The sequence below is a fragment of the Xenopus laevis genome, chromosome 4S (genome assembly GCF_017654675.1).
Source record: "Xenopus laevis strain J_2021 chromosome 4S, Xenopus_laevis_v10.1, whole genome shotgun sequence".
Lineage (NCBI taxonomy): Eukaryota > Metazoa > Chordata > Amphibia > Anura > Pipidae > Xenopus > Xenopus laevis.
The window spans coordinates 18,948,970-18,968,621 of record NC_054378.1 but is presented as its reverse complement, the minus strand read 5'-3'; the positions used below and the strand labels follow the sequence as shown (position 1 = coordinate 18,968,621).

The 19,652-nt window shown below is 43.2% G+C and overlaps 1 protein-coding gene across 3 annotated transcripts; it reads left to right on the top strand.

Moving 5' to 3' along the window:
* Positions 1-986: 986 nt before the first annotated feature.
* tmem41b.S (transmembrane protein 41B S homeolog) lies at positions 987-13,849 on the top strand. Of its 3 annotated transcripts, none has more exons than XM_018260296.2 (9): positions 987-1,191; positions 3,182-3,253; positions 4,180-4,255; positions 7,771-7,888; positions 8,400-8,528; positions 8,881-8,974; positions 9,751-9,855; positions 12,788-12,926; positions 13,066-13,849. In XM_018260296.2, exons 2-9 carry the CDS (start codon positions 3,248-3,250, stop codon positions 13,233-13,235), a joined length of 837 nt encoding a protein of 278 aa, XP_018115785.1. In that variant the 5' UTR covers positions 987-1,191; positions 3,182-3,247; the 3' UTR covers positions 13,236-13,849. The 3 variants fall into 3 exon arrangements, with proteins under 3 accessions (XP_018115785.1, XP_018115784.1, XP_018115786.1); XM_018260295.2 differs by lacking the exon at positions 987-1,191 and adding an exon at positions 1,246-1,417; XM_018260297.2 differs by lacking the exon at positions 987-1,191 and adding an exon at positions 1,474-2,238.
* Positions 13,850-19,652: the final 5,803 nt, after the last annotated feature.

The following is a 19,652-nucleotide window of genomic DNA, read 5'->3' as shown; positions in this document are numbered from 1 at the left end:
GGTACATTTACTTAGCTCGGGTGAAGGATTAGAATAAAAAATACTTTGAATTTCGAAGTATTTTTTTGGCTACTTCGACCATCGAATTGGCTACTTCGACCTTCGACTACGACTTTGAATCGAACGATTCGAACTAAAAATCGTTTGACTATTCGACCATTCGATAGTCGGAGTACTGTCTCTTTAAAAAAAACTTCGACCACCTACTTCGCCACCAAAAACCTACCGAGCACCAATGTTAGCCTATGGGGAAGGTCCCCATAGGCTTTCTAGGCAATTTGGGATCGAAGGAAAGTAGTTTGATCGATGAATTAAAATCGTTCGAATCGTTCGAAGTAATTGCGCTAAATCTTTCGACTTCGATATTCGAAGGAATTAACTTCGAGGGTTAATTAACCTTAACCTTTTTCTGTTTGTCCCTTTTTGCCATTGGAAATTTCATGGGCAACTAAACCTAAACCTTGTCATGTCATTTAAAGGGGTTGTTCGCCTTTAAATGAACTTTTAGTATAATGTAGAGTGATATTCGGAGACAATTTGCAATTGGTTTTCATTTTTTATTATACGTGGTTTCTGAGTTATTTAGCTTTTAATTCAGCAGCTCTCCAGTGTGCAATTTCAGCCATCTGGTTGCTAGGGGAATTTGGACCCCAGCAACCAGATGGCTTGCATTTATTTAAATAAGAGACTGGAATCTGAATAGGAGAGGCCTGAACAGAAAGAGGAGTAATAAAAAGTAACAATAACAATACATGTGTTGCCTTAGAGAGCATTTGTTTTTTTAGATGGGGTCAGCGACCCCCATTTGAAAGCTGGAAAGCGTCAGAAGAAAAGGCAAATAGTTAAAAAACTGTGAAAAAAAAAATGAAGGCGAATTAAAAAGTTTCTTGGAATGAAAACATATGTGCAGCATCGATAACTTGCCAAACCCGAGCCAGAAAGTCATCGCCTTAAAGAACAGGCTGTTTTTATAACTCACTCTTGAGTAGAGGTCCCTCCCGGCACTGGCGTCTCCAATCAAGTTCCCGGACTGAGCAACGCGTCATCCATCTTCAGCCAATGGCGATTGGGAAAGCACGACGTACCGCCGCCCCCTAATTGCTTTGCACCTATCCGTGTTGCGGGGAGTGCAGTCCAGGTCAGCTTCATCTACATGTTGTTCGGCGCTCTGACGGAGGAATTGTATCTGATGTAAGTGTAGAATTATGTGGTGGGTGGGGAAGGAGAATCTGCTGACAAATTGCTGCGTCCCTAGTGCTGTCAGAATCTTAAGCGCGTTCTTTTTGGGTATGACGTTCACTGCTACGTCATTTCCCGGTGTCCAGAATGAGCCAATGTGGTCCAGGTCACCTGACCCATACCGGAAGTGCTTTGCCTGTGTCCTTAGTTCAGATGCTTCCCAGCTCCTTCTCATAAGGTGAGGAATTGTCTCCTGTCGTTTTTCTTTATCCTGCCTGTCATTGGTGCATTGTTCCCCAGGGCTGCTATTAGGGGCGGCCACAGAGGGCTATTGGCCAACAAAGGGAACTCTTTCTCTACCACTCTCTGTCTCTCCCTCCCTCTCTCTATCACTCTCCCTCCCAATCTCTGTGTCTCTCTCTCTCTCTCCCACCTCTCACTCTCCCCCCCTCCACTCTCACCCCACATGTAAAGAAGCTCATAGTCTGTGGGGATCAGGGAAAGGTTGCTGAACAGTTGGGGAGTTGTTCCTCATGCAGCTTGTTTAGTCCTATGTGGGGGCTACAGACCGTGGCATAACTACACCTTACTGGGCCCCACAGCTAATTTATTTTAGGGCCCCCTCACAGCTTAGGGCCCCTAACAGCTAATTCATTTTAGCCCCCCCCCCTCATTTTAGGGTCCCCTCCCCACAGCTAATTAATTTTAGGGCCCCCCACAGCTAATTAATTTTAGGGCCCCTCACAGCTAATTAATTTTAGGCCCTCCATCCCCACAGCTAATTCATTTTAGGGCCCCTCACAGTTAATTCATTTTAGGGCCCCCACAGCTACCTTGTTGGTGTGCACAAGGTATTTGATGTAACCAGACAGTCTCTGTCTGTGTAGGCTCAAATAAGGAGATTTTTTTTTTTAAAAAAAAAATGCAATTTAATAAAGCCCAACACATGGGGGGGAGGCAAGAAAGCTCTTGATCTCTTATCTTGCAGTGCTGGGCAGCTGTGTACATACTCACATGATCAATGAACTAGTTACTTGGAACCAGTTTTTCAGGCTCTGCGTATGTTTTACATCGACCCTAATATATTTTAGATAAACAGTTGTATGTATTGTTTTTTTTTGTCTGTGTACTCTATAACAAAGCTGTTTTGAGTAGCAGTACTTTCCACAACTATTCATGGCTTTGTGTTGAATGCAGTCTGTATGTACACACCTACTGATGCACACACATATATAAAAACATCATATTACACCGCGCTATTTATTGAGCCAATGTTTTGGCTTTGGTTTGAGACCAAATCGTTGGCTCGATAAATGTGGTTTTTTTCACCACTAAAGACCTGTGAGTGCGGTGTAATATGATGTTTTATCATCTCCAGACTGCGGCACCCAGGCATGTGCACACTTCTAACTGTTCTGTACACACCCGCACTAAACTAACTGTAGATCTTAAGTTTCCAATAATCTTGGACATTATGCTTGTTGAAGAAATCATCCAAGCAGATACATAAGGCATTAAAAATATCAGCCATCCCAAGCTCACCCGGCAGGGCATTTCGGAACCTCAATGTGCCGTGAAGATCCATTTTAGTGCTTGAAATGAAAGTTTACTGCTTAATCCTATTCTAAATGGGAGCTTCTGCTTCTTTATTCATTTCTATGGGGAAAAAGATCCCCTTCACTATCTGTCTACACTTTACTTTACATTATACATTATAATCACGTCCACTTGCTAGAAACCAACCCCAACCATGACCGTTTACCCTTATAATTTAAATATTCCATAACCTTTCCTAATTTAGCTGCACTCTCTCCATCTCATTAATATCCTTTATTCCTAATATCCTATCATTCTTTTTTTTTATATTTATAATATATCATATTATTCTTAAGGACTACAGCCCAAAACTCCCTCCACTCATACTCTAGGCGAGGCCTTACCAGGGACCTATATAGAGGCAAAATGATGGTTTCATCCCTTGAAATATTTCTTTCCCTTGCAGGTGTATTTTCAGGAGGTGAAGGTGCAGCTTGTGAAAGGTGACTAACCAACAAAAAGCAGGGGCAAAATGCAGGTGTGTATAACAATTTGTATTGTATCAATTTGTATTGTGTGGCTACGGTGCTGTGTTTAAATTTGGGGATCAACTATTGGAAACGCCTCTTGTTTAAAGAAGAACTACTAAAGAAGTAGTTAGAAATGTTTTACATTATGTTTTGTGCTTCTGTACCAAAACCACAGAACTTTAGCAGGGAAGATTTGTGTCTCCAAAGATGCCCCAGTAGCTCCCCATCTTCTTTTCTGCTGATTCACTGCACATGCTCTGTGCTGCTGTCACTTACTGAGCTTAGGGACCCACTCACAATATACAGTACACATAGAATACAAATGTCACAATATAAGGCTGATTAGTAATTAATACAGATAATTACTACATGGCAGCACAGAAACCAGTGTAACTAGCATCAGAATTTAATAATCAGCCCTGTAGCATCAGCTTATATTACAGACAAACCTAATTTTCTGCTTTTCTGCTAATTTTCCGCTTAGCTTCTCAACAGCTGCTCAGAGCCCACTGAGCATGTGAGTGTCACAGACACTTTCCAAGATGGTGACCCCCTGGATCATTGCCGCTATTGACCAGCTGAAACTTTAGGCCGGTGCAATAAATTCAGTGTATAAAATATGGCATTTTAGTTAATAATAAAGATGCAAACTGAATCTCATTGCAATAAGTCATATCAGTGATATCAACATATTTAAGTTGGTACAGAGCAATGCAATGGTGAAAGCAAATGTCTGGCTGCAGCTGGTTATTTATAGTGGGGGTTGCCCTCATTTTCATAACAAGAAATGGAAATGGGCAAGTATGTCTGGTATGAAGTGTCACTGTGATGTATACTGTGTAAACTCATTAAGCCGCCCAAACTTGCCTTGATTGTGTTGAATCATCAGGAGTTGTTACAGATAAAAGTTAACCTTTTTCCCCCCAACCAATAGGTGCACGAAAGGTCACACACAGGGGGCCACGCATGTCCATGTAACCATGGCAGTGAGAAGAAGGCACCAGCAGCAGGTATTGGCTTTATATGATTTATTTACGGTTAAGTTAGCACATGGGTAAGATGCATTCCCATGACAGCAGGCAGAATATGTCAGAACAGAGGTACCACTCTCTGTAACTCACAACTCTGTGGGACTAGACCCCTCTGATGGAAACTTACAGGGGAGGAGTAGGGATTCTTTAACTCAGGTGGTGGGTGGGACTGCTTACTGCAGCTATAAACTAAAGTAGTACTTATGTGTTATCTACTGTGTATCCTGTGCTTGAATGACTGCCCCCATGGCTACACAGCAGCTCGTATATAAACTATAGTAGTACTTATCTGTTATCTACTGTGTATCCTGTGCTTGAATGGCTGCCCCCATGGCTACACAGCAGCTTGTTTATATAAACTATAGTAGTACTTATCTGTTGTCTACTGTGTATCCTGTACTTGAATGCTGCCCCCATGGCTACACAGCAGCTTGTTTATATAAACTATAGTAGTACTTATCTGTTATCTAATGTGTATCCTGTGCTTGAATGACTGCCCCCATGGCTACACAGCAGCTGGTATATAAACTACAGTAGTACTTATCTGTTATCTACTGTGTATCCTGTGCTTGAATGGCTGTCCCCATGGCTACACAGCAGCTTGTTTATATAAACTATAGTAGTATATTTGCTGTTATCTACTGTGTATCCTGTACTTGAATGGCTGCCCCCATGGCTACACAGCAGCTTGTTTATATAAACTATAGTAGTACTTATCTGTTATCTACTATCTATCCTATACTTGAATGCTGCCCCCATGGCTACACAGCAGCTTGTTTATATAAATTATATTAGTACTTATCTGTTATCTACTGTGTATCCTGTGCTTGAATGACTGCCCCATGGCTACACAGCAGCTTGTTTATATAAACTATAGTAGTACTTATCAGTTATCTATTGTGTACCCTGTGCTTGAATGACTGCCCCATGGCTACACAGCAGCTTGTATATAAACTACAGTAGTGTTTCTAAAACAAACAAGCCAATTTTACCAGTGCAGCACAACAATACATTGTATTTTCATTACTTTAAGACACTTTTATTTTTTGGTTTTAATGTTCCTTTAACATAAGCAGTGGGGTGGATAGAACACTGATGGCATATTACAGAGGAGGCACTATGAGTCTGTAGCACTGGATGGGACTGTTGTGACACAGCTCTGGGGTAAATGTGTTGGGCCAAATTCAAGACAGACATTGGGCTCACCCAATAGTGGCACACCTTGGTGCAGCCTGTTCTGCTTTTGTGACAGGGAGGTTTGGGTCTCCTTTTTTTTTTTTAAAACATGAGTTATTCATGGACATTTGTTCAGGAATGTATTGGTTCAAAGTACAAACAGGGCATGGCTTTTATCTGGAAGTAATAATTTCCCACACTGCCGAATCTCCTAGGGAATTTCAAGGAAAACTGTGGATGATATTCGGAAGGGGTTTGTTACAGTGAGAGCTGTGAAGATGTGGAATTGTCTCCCTGAATCAGTGGTACAGGCTGATACATTAGATAGCTTTAAGAAGGAGTTGGATGGTGTTTAGCAAGTGAGAGAATACAGGGATATGGAAGATAGCTCATAGTACAAGTTGATCCAGGGACTAATCCAATTGCCATTTTGGAGTCAGGAAGGAATTGGAGAGGCTTCAGATGGGGTTTTTTTTGCCTTCCTCTGGATCAACTGTCAGGCAGGTTAATTTAAAGAACATGTCAACGCAAAAAATAATTTTTGCCTAATAAAAGAAAACACAATTATAAGGAATTTCCAATATGATTATATTAAAAATTGTTAGAGCTTTAAAAGTTATGTGTAAATGTAATTGATACTGAAAACAGCATATCTTAACATCCTGTTACTTTTTAAACAATGTTGCAAAAGTTTGTCTCCTCCAGCAAGATGGGTCTGTCAGTCTGTTGGCTTGTGTTAACTTGTTTCAAAATCCAGAGCCACCTGGTAGAGTCCTGCATCGGGTCGAAAACCCGCCAAATACCCAGTTGGGCAAAAAGACCCAGATTCCTTTGCCGTGTAGGCAGTCTGTGGGTAACCCGGCTGGGTACCTAATAAAGGTGCAGGTTTGATTCCTCCCACCCTCCCTTGTGGTTCTTTCAGTTTTTAAAAGAATTTTGTGAAGATTCGGTGCCAAAGTTAGTTGGCATATTGTGGGTCGGGTAGAGGGTACATGCAGATCCAATCGCGGGTTCGGTTGCAGGTACCAGTTGGCTACAGGTTTAAAAAAAAAAAATGGACCCGCGCAGGACTCTACCACTAGGGCAGACAATAGAGAGGGGCAGACAATAGAGAGGGGCAGACAAACACTACTTTCAATAGCAATACAAATAACTTACAAACCATAGCAAATGTGTATTGAATGCATATTGCAGAGTTGCTTAGAATTTTTCTCTTTTATTAGGCAAAACATTATTTTTTGGGTTGACACGTCCTTTAATAGTAACAACAAATAGGTAAAATATCTTTTGCATAGGGAGAAAATATTCGTTTCTATTGAGAAAAAAATGTACCTCCTGCTCTGCCTCAGATTAAACTGCGTCTGGCCTACTGTCATAAAGCTAAATTGTTTGTGGGGATAGTAACCATGGGAAGGCACCCACATAATGATAATCACTATGAAATCACATGGCTGCCATTGTCTTGCAGCTGCAAGTTTTAGGAAATCTGTGCAACCAGCCCAGAGGTCATTATGCCACTCGATCAGAGCTTCCCAGGCTTGAGTTATACAGGATAGAAACCTATTATATTGTGGAGGGCTCAAAACCTCCAAAAAAACACCTTCATTGTGGTGTCAGGTGCTGTACTAAAAGACCCACGCCTGCCATGGGGCCATATCCATCTGAAAAAAAGAATTACCAGCAGCACACTGTGTGAGTTGTAGTTGTACAAAAAGATTTATTCTGCCCAAAAACATACAATAAAGGCAACGTTTCCGGCCTACAAGACCCTTTATCAAGCTTGATAAAGGGTCTTGTAGGCCTAAAAAGTTGCCTTTTGTATGTTTTTGGGCTGAATAAATCTTTTTGTACAACTCGCATAGTGTGCTGCTGGTAATTCTTTTTGATTTATACAGTATGACACACACATTTTATTATAGCCCATGCCTCTAACTTTGGTGTATGTGAGAATTGGCCGCTGGACAGCGATGACAAGGAACGAGGCAAGTAAGCACATTACTGTCCCTGGTAGTTTGTGTTGGCCGAGTTGTTGTGCCCTCTTTGCCTGTAATACTAGATAACCTCTTCTATGAACTGCAATAATCTGTAACCTCACACCAGGAAATAAAAATCACCTGGAACTGACAACACATATTGGATTGGAGTTACTGCACTTTGTCAACAAACACAGTTTGGATTTATAATGATCTTTTGAAGTTGACCTTTAATAAATCACTGTTGGCGTCAGAGTCAAAGGGAAAGCTGACACGACCAGTGCATGAAGCACAACACTGCAGCAATGTTTTTTGATTTGAACAATGTTTTTGTATTTGTTTCAGGGAAGGTCTATTCTGAGGGAGGCTCAGCTCGAATGTCCCTTCTTATCTTGGTCTCTATATTCCTTTGTGCAGCCTCGGTCATGTTTCTGGTCTACAAGCACTTTCCACAGCTCAGCGAGTAAGTTTGTGTGGAATAACCTTTCTATCCACCAAAGGGTTAATTTAGTGGAGTGGAATTATCACAAGTGCTGGGTCTCGTGTGATTATGGGGTGAGGTAGGATATTACCCAGAATCCCTGGCTGTGAGGTGAGCGCTGGGTGCTGTGTGATTATGGGGTAAGGTGGGATATTACACAGAATCCCTGGCTGTGAGGTGAGCACTGGGTGCCGTGTGATTATGGGGTAAGGTGGGATATTACCCAGAATCCCTGGCTGTGAGCTGCACTGGGTGCCGTATGATTATGGGGTAAGGTGGGATATTACCCTGAATCCCTGGATCTGTAATGTAGGGAACAATAAGATTCATTCATGTCTGCAGGTTTCATGCCATAAAATATAAACTTGTATCAGTGAAGTGGAACAGTCTGTGCTGTGAGCAGATTACACTTAAGCCCCAGTTGTCGGTGCATTACTTGATACCCAGTTGACCTTGTCCCATCTTGTCTCACTCCGTTTCCTTCTTCCCACAGAGAAGAGCGAGAGAATATAAAAGTCCCACGAGACATGGACGACGCAAAGGCTTTGGGCAAAGTCCTTTCCAAATACAAAGACACTTTCTATGTGGAGGTGTTGGTGGCTTATTTCACCACTTATATATTGTATCCTTTTTACCCATCAGGCCTTGGGACTGGGGTGGTTTTGATTTGTTGGTGACACCAATCTGGCCCAAGTAGCAGTTGCCACACGGACTGGAAATTAGACATATGAGACCCCACTTGGCTCCAGGGACCAGTGGGAAGTCGTTGAGTGTGGGTTCTGCTCAGCACAGAATGTCTTGTAGCCGGTCCAATACCTGGAAGCAGTAACATTGGCTGAAGCTCCCATCTCTGCTCCCTGGCATTGGAGTAGTGTCAATACATTTATTCCTGATGCCCCACAGGGTTTATGTTTTACACTGTACTGTTTCTATATTTGTTTATCTACACAAATCCTTCACTGAGATGCATCCAGCTTGCAGACGTTTGCCATCCCAGGCTCCATCTTTCTCAGTATCCTCTCGGGGTTCCTGTACCCCTTCCCTCTGGCTCTATTTCTTGTCTGTTTGGTAAGTCACTCGGCAGCTTGACTACAGCTTAGGGCCACACAGGCCTCTGTTTGGCTTTGATTACAGTCCTATTTAGTCTGAACAAATCACTGGGTTTAGTTGCTGTTCTCACTCTCACGTGTTCATGTCAACAATGTATTCCAACCATGGAGAAAAGATCATGTCACATAGTATGACGCATGTCACATAGTATGACGCATGTCACATAGTATGACGCATGTCACATAGTATGACGCATGTCACATAGTATGGGTAAGACTTTCAGACCCTCCCTATGGGCTATGAACTACTCAACTGAACCAGATTAAACTAAGGAGAATTCAACCCGTAATTTAAAAAAACCCTACCCCAAGATGGTGACCCCCTGTGACAAGTTTAAAGTCCTGGATCATTGCTGCTATTGACAAGCTGAAACTTTAGGCTGGTGCAACACGTTCTGTATATAAAATATGGCATTTGTAGCCCCATTCATTTTTAGGGTTTAGTTGTCCTTTAAATGAGGGGTCTAGGGTGATGTCCGACTTATTACATGTAGTGGGGCCAATTCATTGTTCTATAAAATGTTTGAGGGACAGATTGAATTAAAATAATGATGTCATAAAGTGAATTCTATGGAGCCTTTAAGCTGATTATCTTCGGCCCTCCAATTGGACAGTTGGCTAATGACGAATCCTATCCCAGTGCAGAGAGTGAGGCTGATATGATACGACTGTATTCATGCAAATGTGTTTCCTTCTTTCCCCTCCTGTTTGCTCATTTGCCCTTTGGCTATGCAGTGCTCTGGACTCGGGGCCTCATTCTGCTACTTGCTCTCGTATGTCGTCGGCCGACCGGTCGTCTACAAATACCTATCGGATAAAGCAATAAAATGGTCAGAGCAGGTAAGTAAAAACTCTTAAAGGGGTGGTTCACCGTCAGGTTAATTTTTAGTATGTTATAGAATGGCTAATTCTAAGCAACTTTTCAATTGGTCTTCATTATTTATTTTTTAAAGTTTAATTATTTGCCCTTTTCCAGCTTTCAAATGGGGGTCTCTGACTCCATCTAAAAATCAAATGCTCTGTAATGGCAGTGGCACAAGGGAAAACTTGTCGTACGTGATTTTTTAGACGCGGCTGCGGGCGGCAAAACTCCCGAAAAAAAATGCCTCTCCATTGCCGGTATTCGGCAGTATGTCCAACTAATCACTAAATTGTCCGAAGTTTCCTGTGGAGGTATCTTCAGGCAATTAAGCGATCAGTTGGACATACCACCAGCTATTTCAATTACTGGCAATAGTGAGGCATTTCCGGGAGATTTGTCGCCCACAGCCGTGTCTAAAAAATCACGGGCGACAAATCTTCCTGTGTGTCACTGCCCTAAGGCTACAAATTTATGGTTATTACTCATCTTACTATTCAGGCCTCTCATATTCATATTCCAGTCTCTTATTCAAATCAATGCATGGTTGCTAGGGTAATTTGGACCCCAGCAAGAAAATGGCTGAAATAGCAAACTGGAGAGTTGTTGAATAAAAAGCAAAATAACTCAAAAACCACAAATAATAAAAAATGAAAACCAATTGTAAATTGTATCAGAATATCCCTCTCTACATCATAGTAAAAAGTTAGCGCAAAGGTGAAAACCATTTAACCCAAATCCCCCACAGTGTCTATGTTTATGGGCAAAAACCTCCGGATAATGAAATTTAAAAACACAAGCTCAGGGGCTGGTATTTTTTTTTTGGAGGGGGGGGGGTTGTAATTTTTGTGTCACAGATGTTGAATTCGGATCCTAGTGATTATGAAATTAATTTATAGCACATGTCCTGCTCTTTATAACATTCTAATCCATGAACCCTGCAGCTGTGGTGTAACCCCAGTAGACCTGTGCTGTTTAGCAGCTTGGCCATTGAGTGCTACACAAGCTTTTCCAACCCACCACACTGTGTGTCATTCGGTTACTTTCAGGCACACAAAGCTATTTGTCACTGCTGCCTCTTCTCAAATCCAGATTCTTACATCAGAAATTTTCCTCAATGCTTGTCCTACTTAATTCAGTCGAAGGATAGGTGTTGGGGAGAAACCACTTTACTGTCCTTTTCCACCTGTATCTGATTCCTGATCAAGTCCACGGCACAAAGGAACTCCAGATATCACTCCTTAGTGCTCATTTACCCAGCACTTGCTTCCCTAGCTTGCACATCTGAATGAAGCACATGAGTGGGGAGGGGGGACACCAACTCATCTACCCCAGCCAGCCTCTCGTGAATAAGTGCTGCAGCATGCAGTATTCATGGAGGGAGCACTCCATTCTGGAGTGCAAAGGATTACACTGGTGGTAGTATGCTCCTGTTTTTTTGCACTCTGCACCCTGCCCTCCATGTTATGCCTCTTTATAGGTCCCTGGTAAGGCCTCATCTGGAGTATGCAGTGCAGTTTTGGACTCCAGTCCTTAAGAGGGATATAAATGAGCTGGAGAGAGTGCAGAGACTAAGTGCAACTAAATTGGTTAGAGGGACGGAAGACTTAAATTATGAGGGTAGACTGTCAAGGTTGGGGTTATTTTCTCAAGACGCTTGCGAGGTGACATGATTACACTTTACAAGTACATTAGAAGACATTATAGACAAATAGCAGGGGACCTTTTTACCCATAAAGTGGATCACCGTACCAGAGGCCACCCCTTTAGACTACAAGAAAATAACTTTCATTTGAAGCAACGTAGGGGGTTCTTCACATTGAGGACAGTGAGGTTGTGGAATGCACTGCCGGGTGATGTTGTGATTCAGTTAATGACTATAAGAGGGACTTGGATGATTTTTTGGACAGACATAATATCAAAGGCTATTGTGATACTAAACTCTATAGTTAGTATAGATATGAGTATATATAATTTATGTGAAAGTAAGGGAGGGGTTTGTGTATGGATGCTGGGTTTTTATTTGGAGGGTTGAACTTAATGGACTTTGTCTTTTTCAACCCAATATAACTATGTAACTATGTTAAAAATGACCCCTGCTGGGTTGCCACAAAAGCTGGTATTGGTTTAATAGCAACACATTGTGCCACAGATGAACTGTTCCTTTACCCCACTATAAAGTGCTGCCTGTGGTTCTTCCTTAGAGGTATGTGAGTGCCTGTATCCCATTGTCATAAGAATAAAACATTAACCCCAATATATAATAAAAGGCATTAAAGGAGAACTCAACCCCCCACAAATAAAAACCCCTACCCAGTACCCTACATAGCCCCCCCTCCCTGCTCTCCGCCTGCATAGGTGATAAAAAAGTGCCTGTAATCCTTAACTCGCCTATAAGTGCAGAGTAAGCTCGGTGGCACCATCTTCCTTCCCTGCGGCAAGTTTTGACGCATGCGCAGTTGCTACGAACCAGAAGACTGCTCCAACTGCGCATGCACCAATATGGTGCTTACTTCCCAAATACATCCAAAGAGCCGGAAGATGGCACCCATGAGCTCCACTGCACTTACTTTGCACCTATAGAAGAGTAAGGGATTAGGGGCACATATAGTGTTATCAGGTTGGGGGGGCTATGTAGGGTACTGGGTAGGAGTTTTAAATTCGTGGTGGTTGAGTTCTTCTTTAAGTTTGCCCAGAAGCAGTAACCCAAAGCAACCAATAAGTTGTTTTTCTTTTTAAAAGGTTAACAGTAAATGCTTCCTGCTGATTGGTTGCTATGGATCACTTATACAGTGACATAACTCTATAAAAGACTTAATGATCCGTTAGAAAAGCAAAAGCTTTGGTGCTAGTGAGGGTCCGTGTCTACTGTACCCGCTGCACAGGCTCATGTCCGTGTTGCTTTATTTCCAGGTGGAGCGGCACCGAGAACACCTCATCAACTACATCATATTTCTGAGGATAACGCCGTTTCTTCCAAACTGGTTCATCAACATCACGTCCCCGGTCATAAACGTTCCTCTCAAAGTCTTCTTCCTGGGAACATTCATAGGTAAGAGCTTGTTTCATGGCGGCATCCTTGAGCCCCCTGCCTGGCTCCATCCAGGGGGCTCAACCTCTGCAGCCTTGATATGGTGATAATAGTTCCATTGTAGAGTTTCTCATAGAAATTCTTATTATTTCTGCTGCAGGGGTTGCGCCTCCCTCTTTCGTGGCAATCAAGGCCGGGACTACCCTGTACCAACTCACGACTGCGGGGGAGGCGGTGTCATGGAACTCGGTCATCATCCTCATGGTGTTAGCTGTACTCTCCATACTGCCGGCCATTTTCCAAAAGAAACTGAAGCAAAAGTTTGAGTAACGCCTTGTACATATCTGCACCTCTTATGCTCAGGACCACGTCCTTCCAGGCTCCTACTCCCGTCGGACTCCGTATAAACTCATAACCTTTTTATAATTTAATTTAATGACTGTTTCCGGTTCCTTGGCCCGGTGATATATTAAATTATTTAATCTTCCTCTTATTTTTGTTGCCCTTTTAAGGGCCAAGCTGTACATTTCATGGATCTTCAGCCTTCCGCTATGGAACAGAACGGTTCAGTGGAACTGGCCCATTGGTGTGCAGGACCTGAAGGAGTGGGAATCAAGCAGTTTTGTGGTTCCACAATGAACAATTTCATGTTGCTGCTTTCCACTTCCAGTGGGATTTTTCCTTTTTGGTTGGACTCTTGGGCAGGATTGGATCTCAGTGTGAGAACTCACTTAGCACCGCCTCATGCTTCTTACAGGACTAACCCGGCACCAGGATCACTGACACCAGAGGTGTACAATTGCCCACTTACTTTGGGGGCCAAATTAATATGATGTCATAGAAAGAAGCCTTAAAGGAAAACTATACCCGCAAAATGAATACTTAAGCAACAGATAGTTTATATCAAATTGAATGACATATTAAAGAATCTTACCAAACTGGAATATATATTTACATAAATATTGCCCTTTTACATCTCTTGCCTTGAACCACCATTTCGTGACTCTATCTGTGCTGCCTCAGAGATCACCTGACCAGAAATACTACAACACTAACTGTAACAGGAAGAAGTGAGGAAGCAAAAGGCAGAACTATGTCTGTTAATTGGCTAATGTGACCTAACATGTGGTTTGTATGTGTGCACAGTGAATCGTACGATCTCAGGGGGCGGCCCTTATTTTTTAAAATGGCAATTTTCTATTTATGATTACCTAATGGCACATACTACTAAAAAAGTATATTATTATGATAATGGTTCATTTGCATGAAGCAGGGTTTTACACATGAGCTGTTTTACTCAGTATCTTTTAATAGAGACCTACATTGTTTGGGGGGTATAGTTTTCCTTTAAGTAGATGGTGGGGCAAAATAAAAAAATCCCCTTTTAAGGGCCTGACCATCCTGCGTTAGCGAGTGGTGTGAAGGTTATGCTTGAGCTACTGGGTAGCATGGGGCATTCCAGCTCAAAGGAAAACTTGTGGTCAGGAAGAACTGTAAACAAGTTGTTTCCTTAAAGGAGAACTAAAGCTATATTAAAACTAAGCTAGAAATACTGCACATTATATTTTGGATTTCTGTACCAGCCCAAGGCAACCACAATGCTTTAGCAGGGAAGTTCTGTGCTCCCCATGATCTCCTGATTCACAGAAGACACTTACCTATATACCTCTATTACCTGTCTACAATACAAGGCTAATTCATAATTCATTTAGATTCACATTACATGGCACCATAAACATCAGTGCAGTCTGCATCCGAATGTAATAATCAGCCCTGTGGAATCCGTTTCTATGACTGATGCAACCTCACTTGCTCTGCTAATGGTTTGATGATTTCCCACACTCCCTAAGCTTCACTTCCCAATAGCTGCCCACTGAGCATGTGCAGTGCCACTGACACACAAAAGATGGAGTAACGATCCAAGCTGGGGTCAACAAAATCATTCTAGTTATAGGGCTGCTGAACCTCTGGTCAGTTCATTATATAAAATACAGCATTTCAAACAGTCTTTTTTTCAGCTTTTAAAGGGGACGGGGGGTGAATGTGAGACCCAAAAAGGTGCAATACAGAGTCCCTTTTAAAGACCTGGTACTATTCAGCATGTATAGTTGCTACACTTAACCATTCAGCTGCCAGTTCACCTGGCCTATGCACAATTGGTTTGAGCTGCCAGTACCTGGGTTTGATTGAACACCAGCTGTCGGTTCTTACATTGTGGGGATCAGAAGAATATCCAGATAAAGGAACGGTTTCACATAGACTCTTGCTTTCCAGGCATTGCTGAACTACTACTACTACCTCCAAGCTGCTGGGAGTTGCCATGGCGCCAATGTATCTTTACAGTGTAACAATGGATGTACCAGAGGAATTGAGAGTTGTACCAACAAGAGTATTTGCATAGGGCTCCTTTATTCCCAGTTGGGGTCTGTTGTCACTGAGCTGTATAGCGCCACCTTGTGTCTAGTGCTGACACTGTATGAAATGACCTTCATGCGATAGAGCAGCACTGGGTCTAAAGTAGTTTATTATTCATAGAGGTGCCATTCGGTATTAGAAAATATAGTGGTTATATTACCCCCCCCCCTTTACTGCCTCCTCTCCAACCATTCCCCATAACTGATCCCTTCCATTCCCTTTATCAGCTTAGTCGCTCTTCTCTGTACTTTCCTCTATTTCATTACTGTCCCTTTTATATATATATATATAGTGATTATATCCCCCTTAACTGTCTCTTCCCCAGTGTAACCAATCCTAACTTGCCTTTCCCATAACTGGACAGTTAGATTTTGGAGTAATAAAAGTGAAATATGGTGGGGGGTTAGAAATGGCTTGGGTGCTGTGCAAAAGGTGGGTGCTTTGACTTCCCTCATGGGTATTTTCTGTTCTGGCAGGTGGGTGTCACCAGGTAATACTTGCACAGCTAGTGAGGCTCAAGCACCCCCTTAAATGGGTGAGGCTAGTTGACCCAAAACCCATGTGTTGGATAGAAATGTGGGTGACCTTTGTGAGGTCAGGTGAGACTGGGGAAGTTCACTCCTCCCCTGCACTGGAAGATTCCAGAGGTGCGCACAGAAATAGGGGCAGGGAGACATGAGGATAGCCTGGGTGTCCCACCATGGTTTGCTGGTGAGGGTCAGGTGCTGGTTGAGTTTTATATGAGCTGCACATCATTAGTGAGAGCCAATTAAGCACAGGAAGACACAGATAGGGGTCGTCTGCCATTCAGGAAGAGGCAGGCTCACACTGGGATTGCTGGAAACCAGGAAAAAACCCAGTGGGCCGGGTGGGCCCCCAGCCTTTGTTGGCCCTGCCGGCCTAGATCCTCTCGCTGCAGCTGGTAGAGCCGTCACTCCTTCCTGACCCCCCCGCATAAATTAATAACACACTTGACAGAGGTACGTGTCGATCAGAGGGGGATTAGTGGGGGGGGGGTAGTCCTTTCCCATTCATAGGGTTACCATCTGCCATCGGTTTCGACCCGAACAGTTCGATCTTTCTAAGGCCAGTTTGGGTCTGAACTTTCTGTTCGGTTTTCAGCCTTATGAAACCAGAACAATAATCTGCCCAAAACTGTACATGAAAAGCAGTTAAATACTAAGACAGAAAAAAACCCGCGGCTCTATCCAAAAAGCAGATACTCCCAATTTCCAATAAAAAACACAAAGCTCATCCGGCATGTGAGTGCATGGCCCCAGATCTGTCTCTTTAGGGTGTTGCATTATATGCAAGTTAATTTAAATAATATAAGTGTTGTTTCACACCGATGAAGAAAGGTGGCTGCAGCGCTCCGAACCCGTAGCTTGGGGTGAGATGCCACTAAAATAGATGAATAGGCATGCACTCCTGCGACACACCAGGTAGGATAACATTTCTTGATCTTTATTCCATAGCTTAAAATCAAATGTCCTAACGCTTTTCGGATCTAGAGATACGTAATCCTAGGCACTCACCTTTCTTATTATTACAGATACAAAAAAACCAAAAATAAGAATGTTTTTTCTAAATTAGCATTGCTGTATTTCAGAGCTTTGTGGATAGTTGATTTCTGTATATTAGATCTCATACCTGTAATTAAAGGATTTGGCTTAATCATCGAGCAGAATATAGGGTTGCCACCTGTGTGGTTTTGAACTGGGCATCAACACTTTAAAACATTGGATAGAAATCCAGCCAGTTGCATCTAAATGATGCAATGACCTTGCCCTGGTGTCATAACTCCACCAACATCATTGTGCCCTGCTCTGATGTCATCATGCCTGTTCCTACATCACTGCCTCACCCCTGATGTTTTCTGTCCTGCCCCCCATGTTCAGGTTTAGCCATCAACAAAGGTGGCAACTCTACCCATCCAGTCAAATGGCTGGAAGAGGTTTAGAGCAGGGGGGGTCCAACCTTTTGGCTTCCATGGGCCACATTGGAAGAAGAAAAATTTTCTGGGGCCACACTCGAAATACACACAAACACTAACGCTAAATTTTGGTGCATTTTATTGTAAAAGAAAAGAGGGGATCATAAACCTAGTGGGATTAGTCTGAGAAACGAATGTATCAATATCTGGTAGTTGCAATTCTTAGTGAATTCTCAAGGTGCTCATCAGATAATTTGGTTCTAACTTTACTCTTAGGGGGTTATTTATAAAAGTCAGAATTTATCTCAATATTTTCTGCTACAAACTTCAATCAATTCTGCTCAGGTTTTTTGCGCGTATTTATTATATTTTCCTGAAATTTTGCTTTGTGGGAAAAAATCCGATTTTCAAGGTTTTTTTCCGGATTTTTCATCCGATTTTCACGATTATTTCGGATTTTTTCATCCGAAAACTCAGCGTTTTGCCTGAAAACCCCGAAAACTTTGGGGTATGGCACAAACCCAGCGCACATCAAAAAATCATTGAGACTTCTCCCATTGACTTATATGCAACCTCGACAGGTTTGAGATGCCGGATTTTCTGATTCAGACTTTTCCATCCTCGGGGTTTAATAAATTCTGAAAAATTTGTGATTTTTTAAAAGTCTGATTTCATACAAAAATTCAGAGTTTAGTAAATAACCCCCCAAATGTGTTCATCCTTGAAAAAAGCTGCATATATCCCTAGCATAGCCGGCGATGCCGCTGAAGAATGCTTACCTGCCTTTGTAAGTAACGAACGCTCACTTGTTAACTTTTCCTGCTCTATAAAGCCACACACCGCACACCTCATGTAAAATTTAAACCACACATTCACACAATTAGTGACCGTCAGAGCCGGGCCACGCTGGCTAGGTGCCCTAGACAAGCCGGGCAGTCGCCGGCTTAGCGTGCGCATGCACGAACTGGTGCTCGCAAATTAGCATGCGCGAATTGCCGCTTGCATGCGCTGATTGGAGTTCTCGCGCGTGCGCACTAGCGCAAAAAAGGTAGCAATAGCACAGAGAGTCGGGCAGATAAGGGAACCGAACTTGGGGTAGGCCACAGAGGCGGTACGTGCCTGGCGCCCCCCCAGCTTTGCGCTGTAGGCACGCGCCTACTCTGCCTATTCCTAGTTCCGGCCCTGGCGACCGTGTACATACATGTTCTGTGTGTGACATTGCAACATGACGTTTCCTGGATTGGCGGAAGTTCAAGCTGGGCCGCATTCATATCCATCCTGGGCCGCAGGTTGGACACCCCTGATGTAGAGAAACCTGGCGCTGGGCATGATTATAGGGGCCTCCCCTAAACTATGCCACAAAGCAGGAAGCACGGAATTACCTGGACTGTCATCAGGCCCAGACTGACAATGTGTGGGTTCTGGCAAATGCCAGAGGGGCTGCTATAAGGTGCCATGGAAAGTCAGTAGTTAGTGGGCTGGTGGGAGCTGTTTGGGCCTCTGTGTACCTGAAATGACAGGGCCTATTTTAATTATTTTTTAATTCTAATTTCACCTGAAAAAAGCAGCCCCCTAACCCTCCATCCCTTTTTAAAGGAGTTATTTGAACTAATTCACTTCTGGCACGTCATAGATTTGCCTCATTTCTTGCTATTCACATTTGTCTCTGGTTGCTAGGGTAAACTGCACCCTAGCAACCACATCACCGCTGACTACTTGGGACCTGAACAAAACAAAACCATTTCCAGTCTGCCTAGTTACTAGGGTGATGCCCTTTGGCAACCAGAGGAGAGAGCTGCACGGCTAAAACCATTCAGGGATTTGGATTCGCCCTCCCCGCAGGTTCTCGAACTAGCGCTGCCGCTTTAATACTGATGACGTAGCGTTCCCGCCATCCCCTGTGAGAAGCAGCCAGCACTAAACATGGCTGCTGTAACAACAGAGGGAGGATGTCACTGTCAATGAGCGGGAACGTGTCCTTTGAGGATTCTGCTTTACACCACTTTATCATAGAAAGGCAGTTTCTTAACTCCCACACCCAAATAAGTCAAAGGAAGGCCCAATGCAAAGCCCGCGCTTGCAAGCACCTTCGCCGCGCTTTCAACAAAATGGCGCTTTGTCTCTTTAGCCCTAGAACCAGCATCTGCCTAGCAGGCGCAGGGCGGGAGCTCAAATCAGCCGACAAACGCCTTCACCAATCGCGGCTGCGACATAATTGACTGCAAAGAGCGTTAACCAATCCTATGCGGGCAGAGCCAGCCCCGGGGGAGGGATGGGACGCCAGTCTCCTCAGAGGAACCCTGCTGCCTGTATAAAATATAATACCGCACTCTCCTAATGTTCTCACGGCGCAAGATTTAATCCAATCGTATCACGCATCTGAACGGCACGTCCCTCTT

Excerpts from the sequence above, each read along its gene's own strand:
- tmem41b.S (XM_018260296.2), top strand. Across the intron at positions 7,889-8,399 it reads CACTTTCCACAGCTCAGCGA|AGAAGAGCGAGAGAATATAA; the intron begins GTAAGTTTGTGT and ends TTCTTCCCACAG. Across the intron at positions 9,856-12,787 it reads CAATAAAATGGTCAGAGCAG|GTGGAGCGGCACCGAGAACA; the intron begins GTAAGTAAAAAC and ends CTTTATTTCCAG.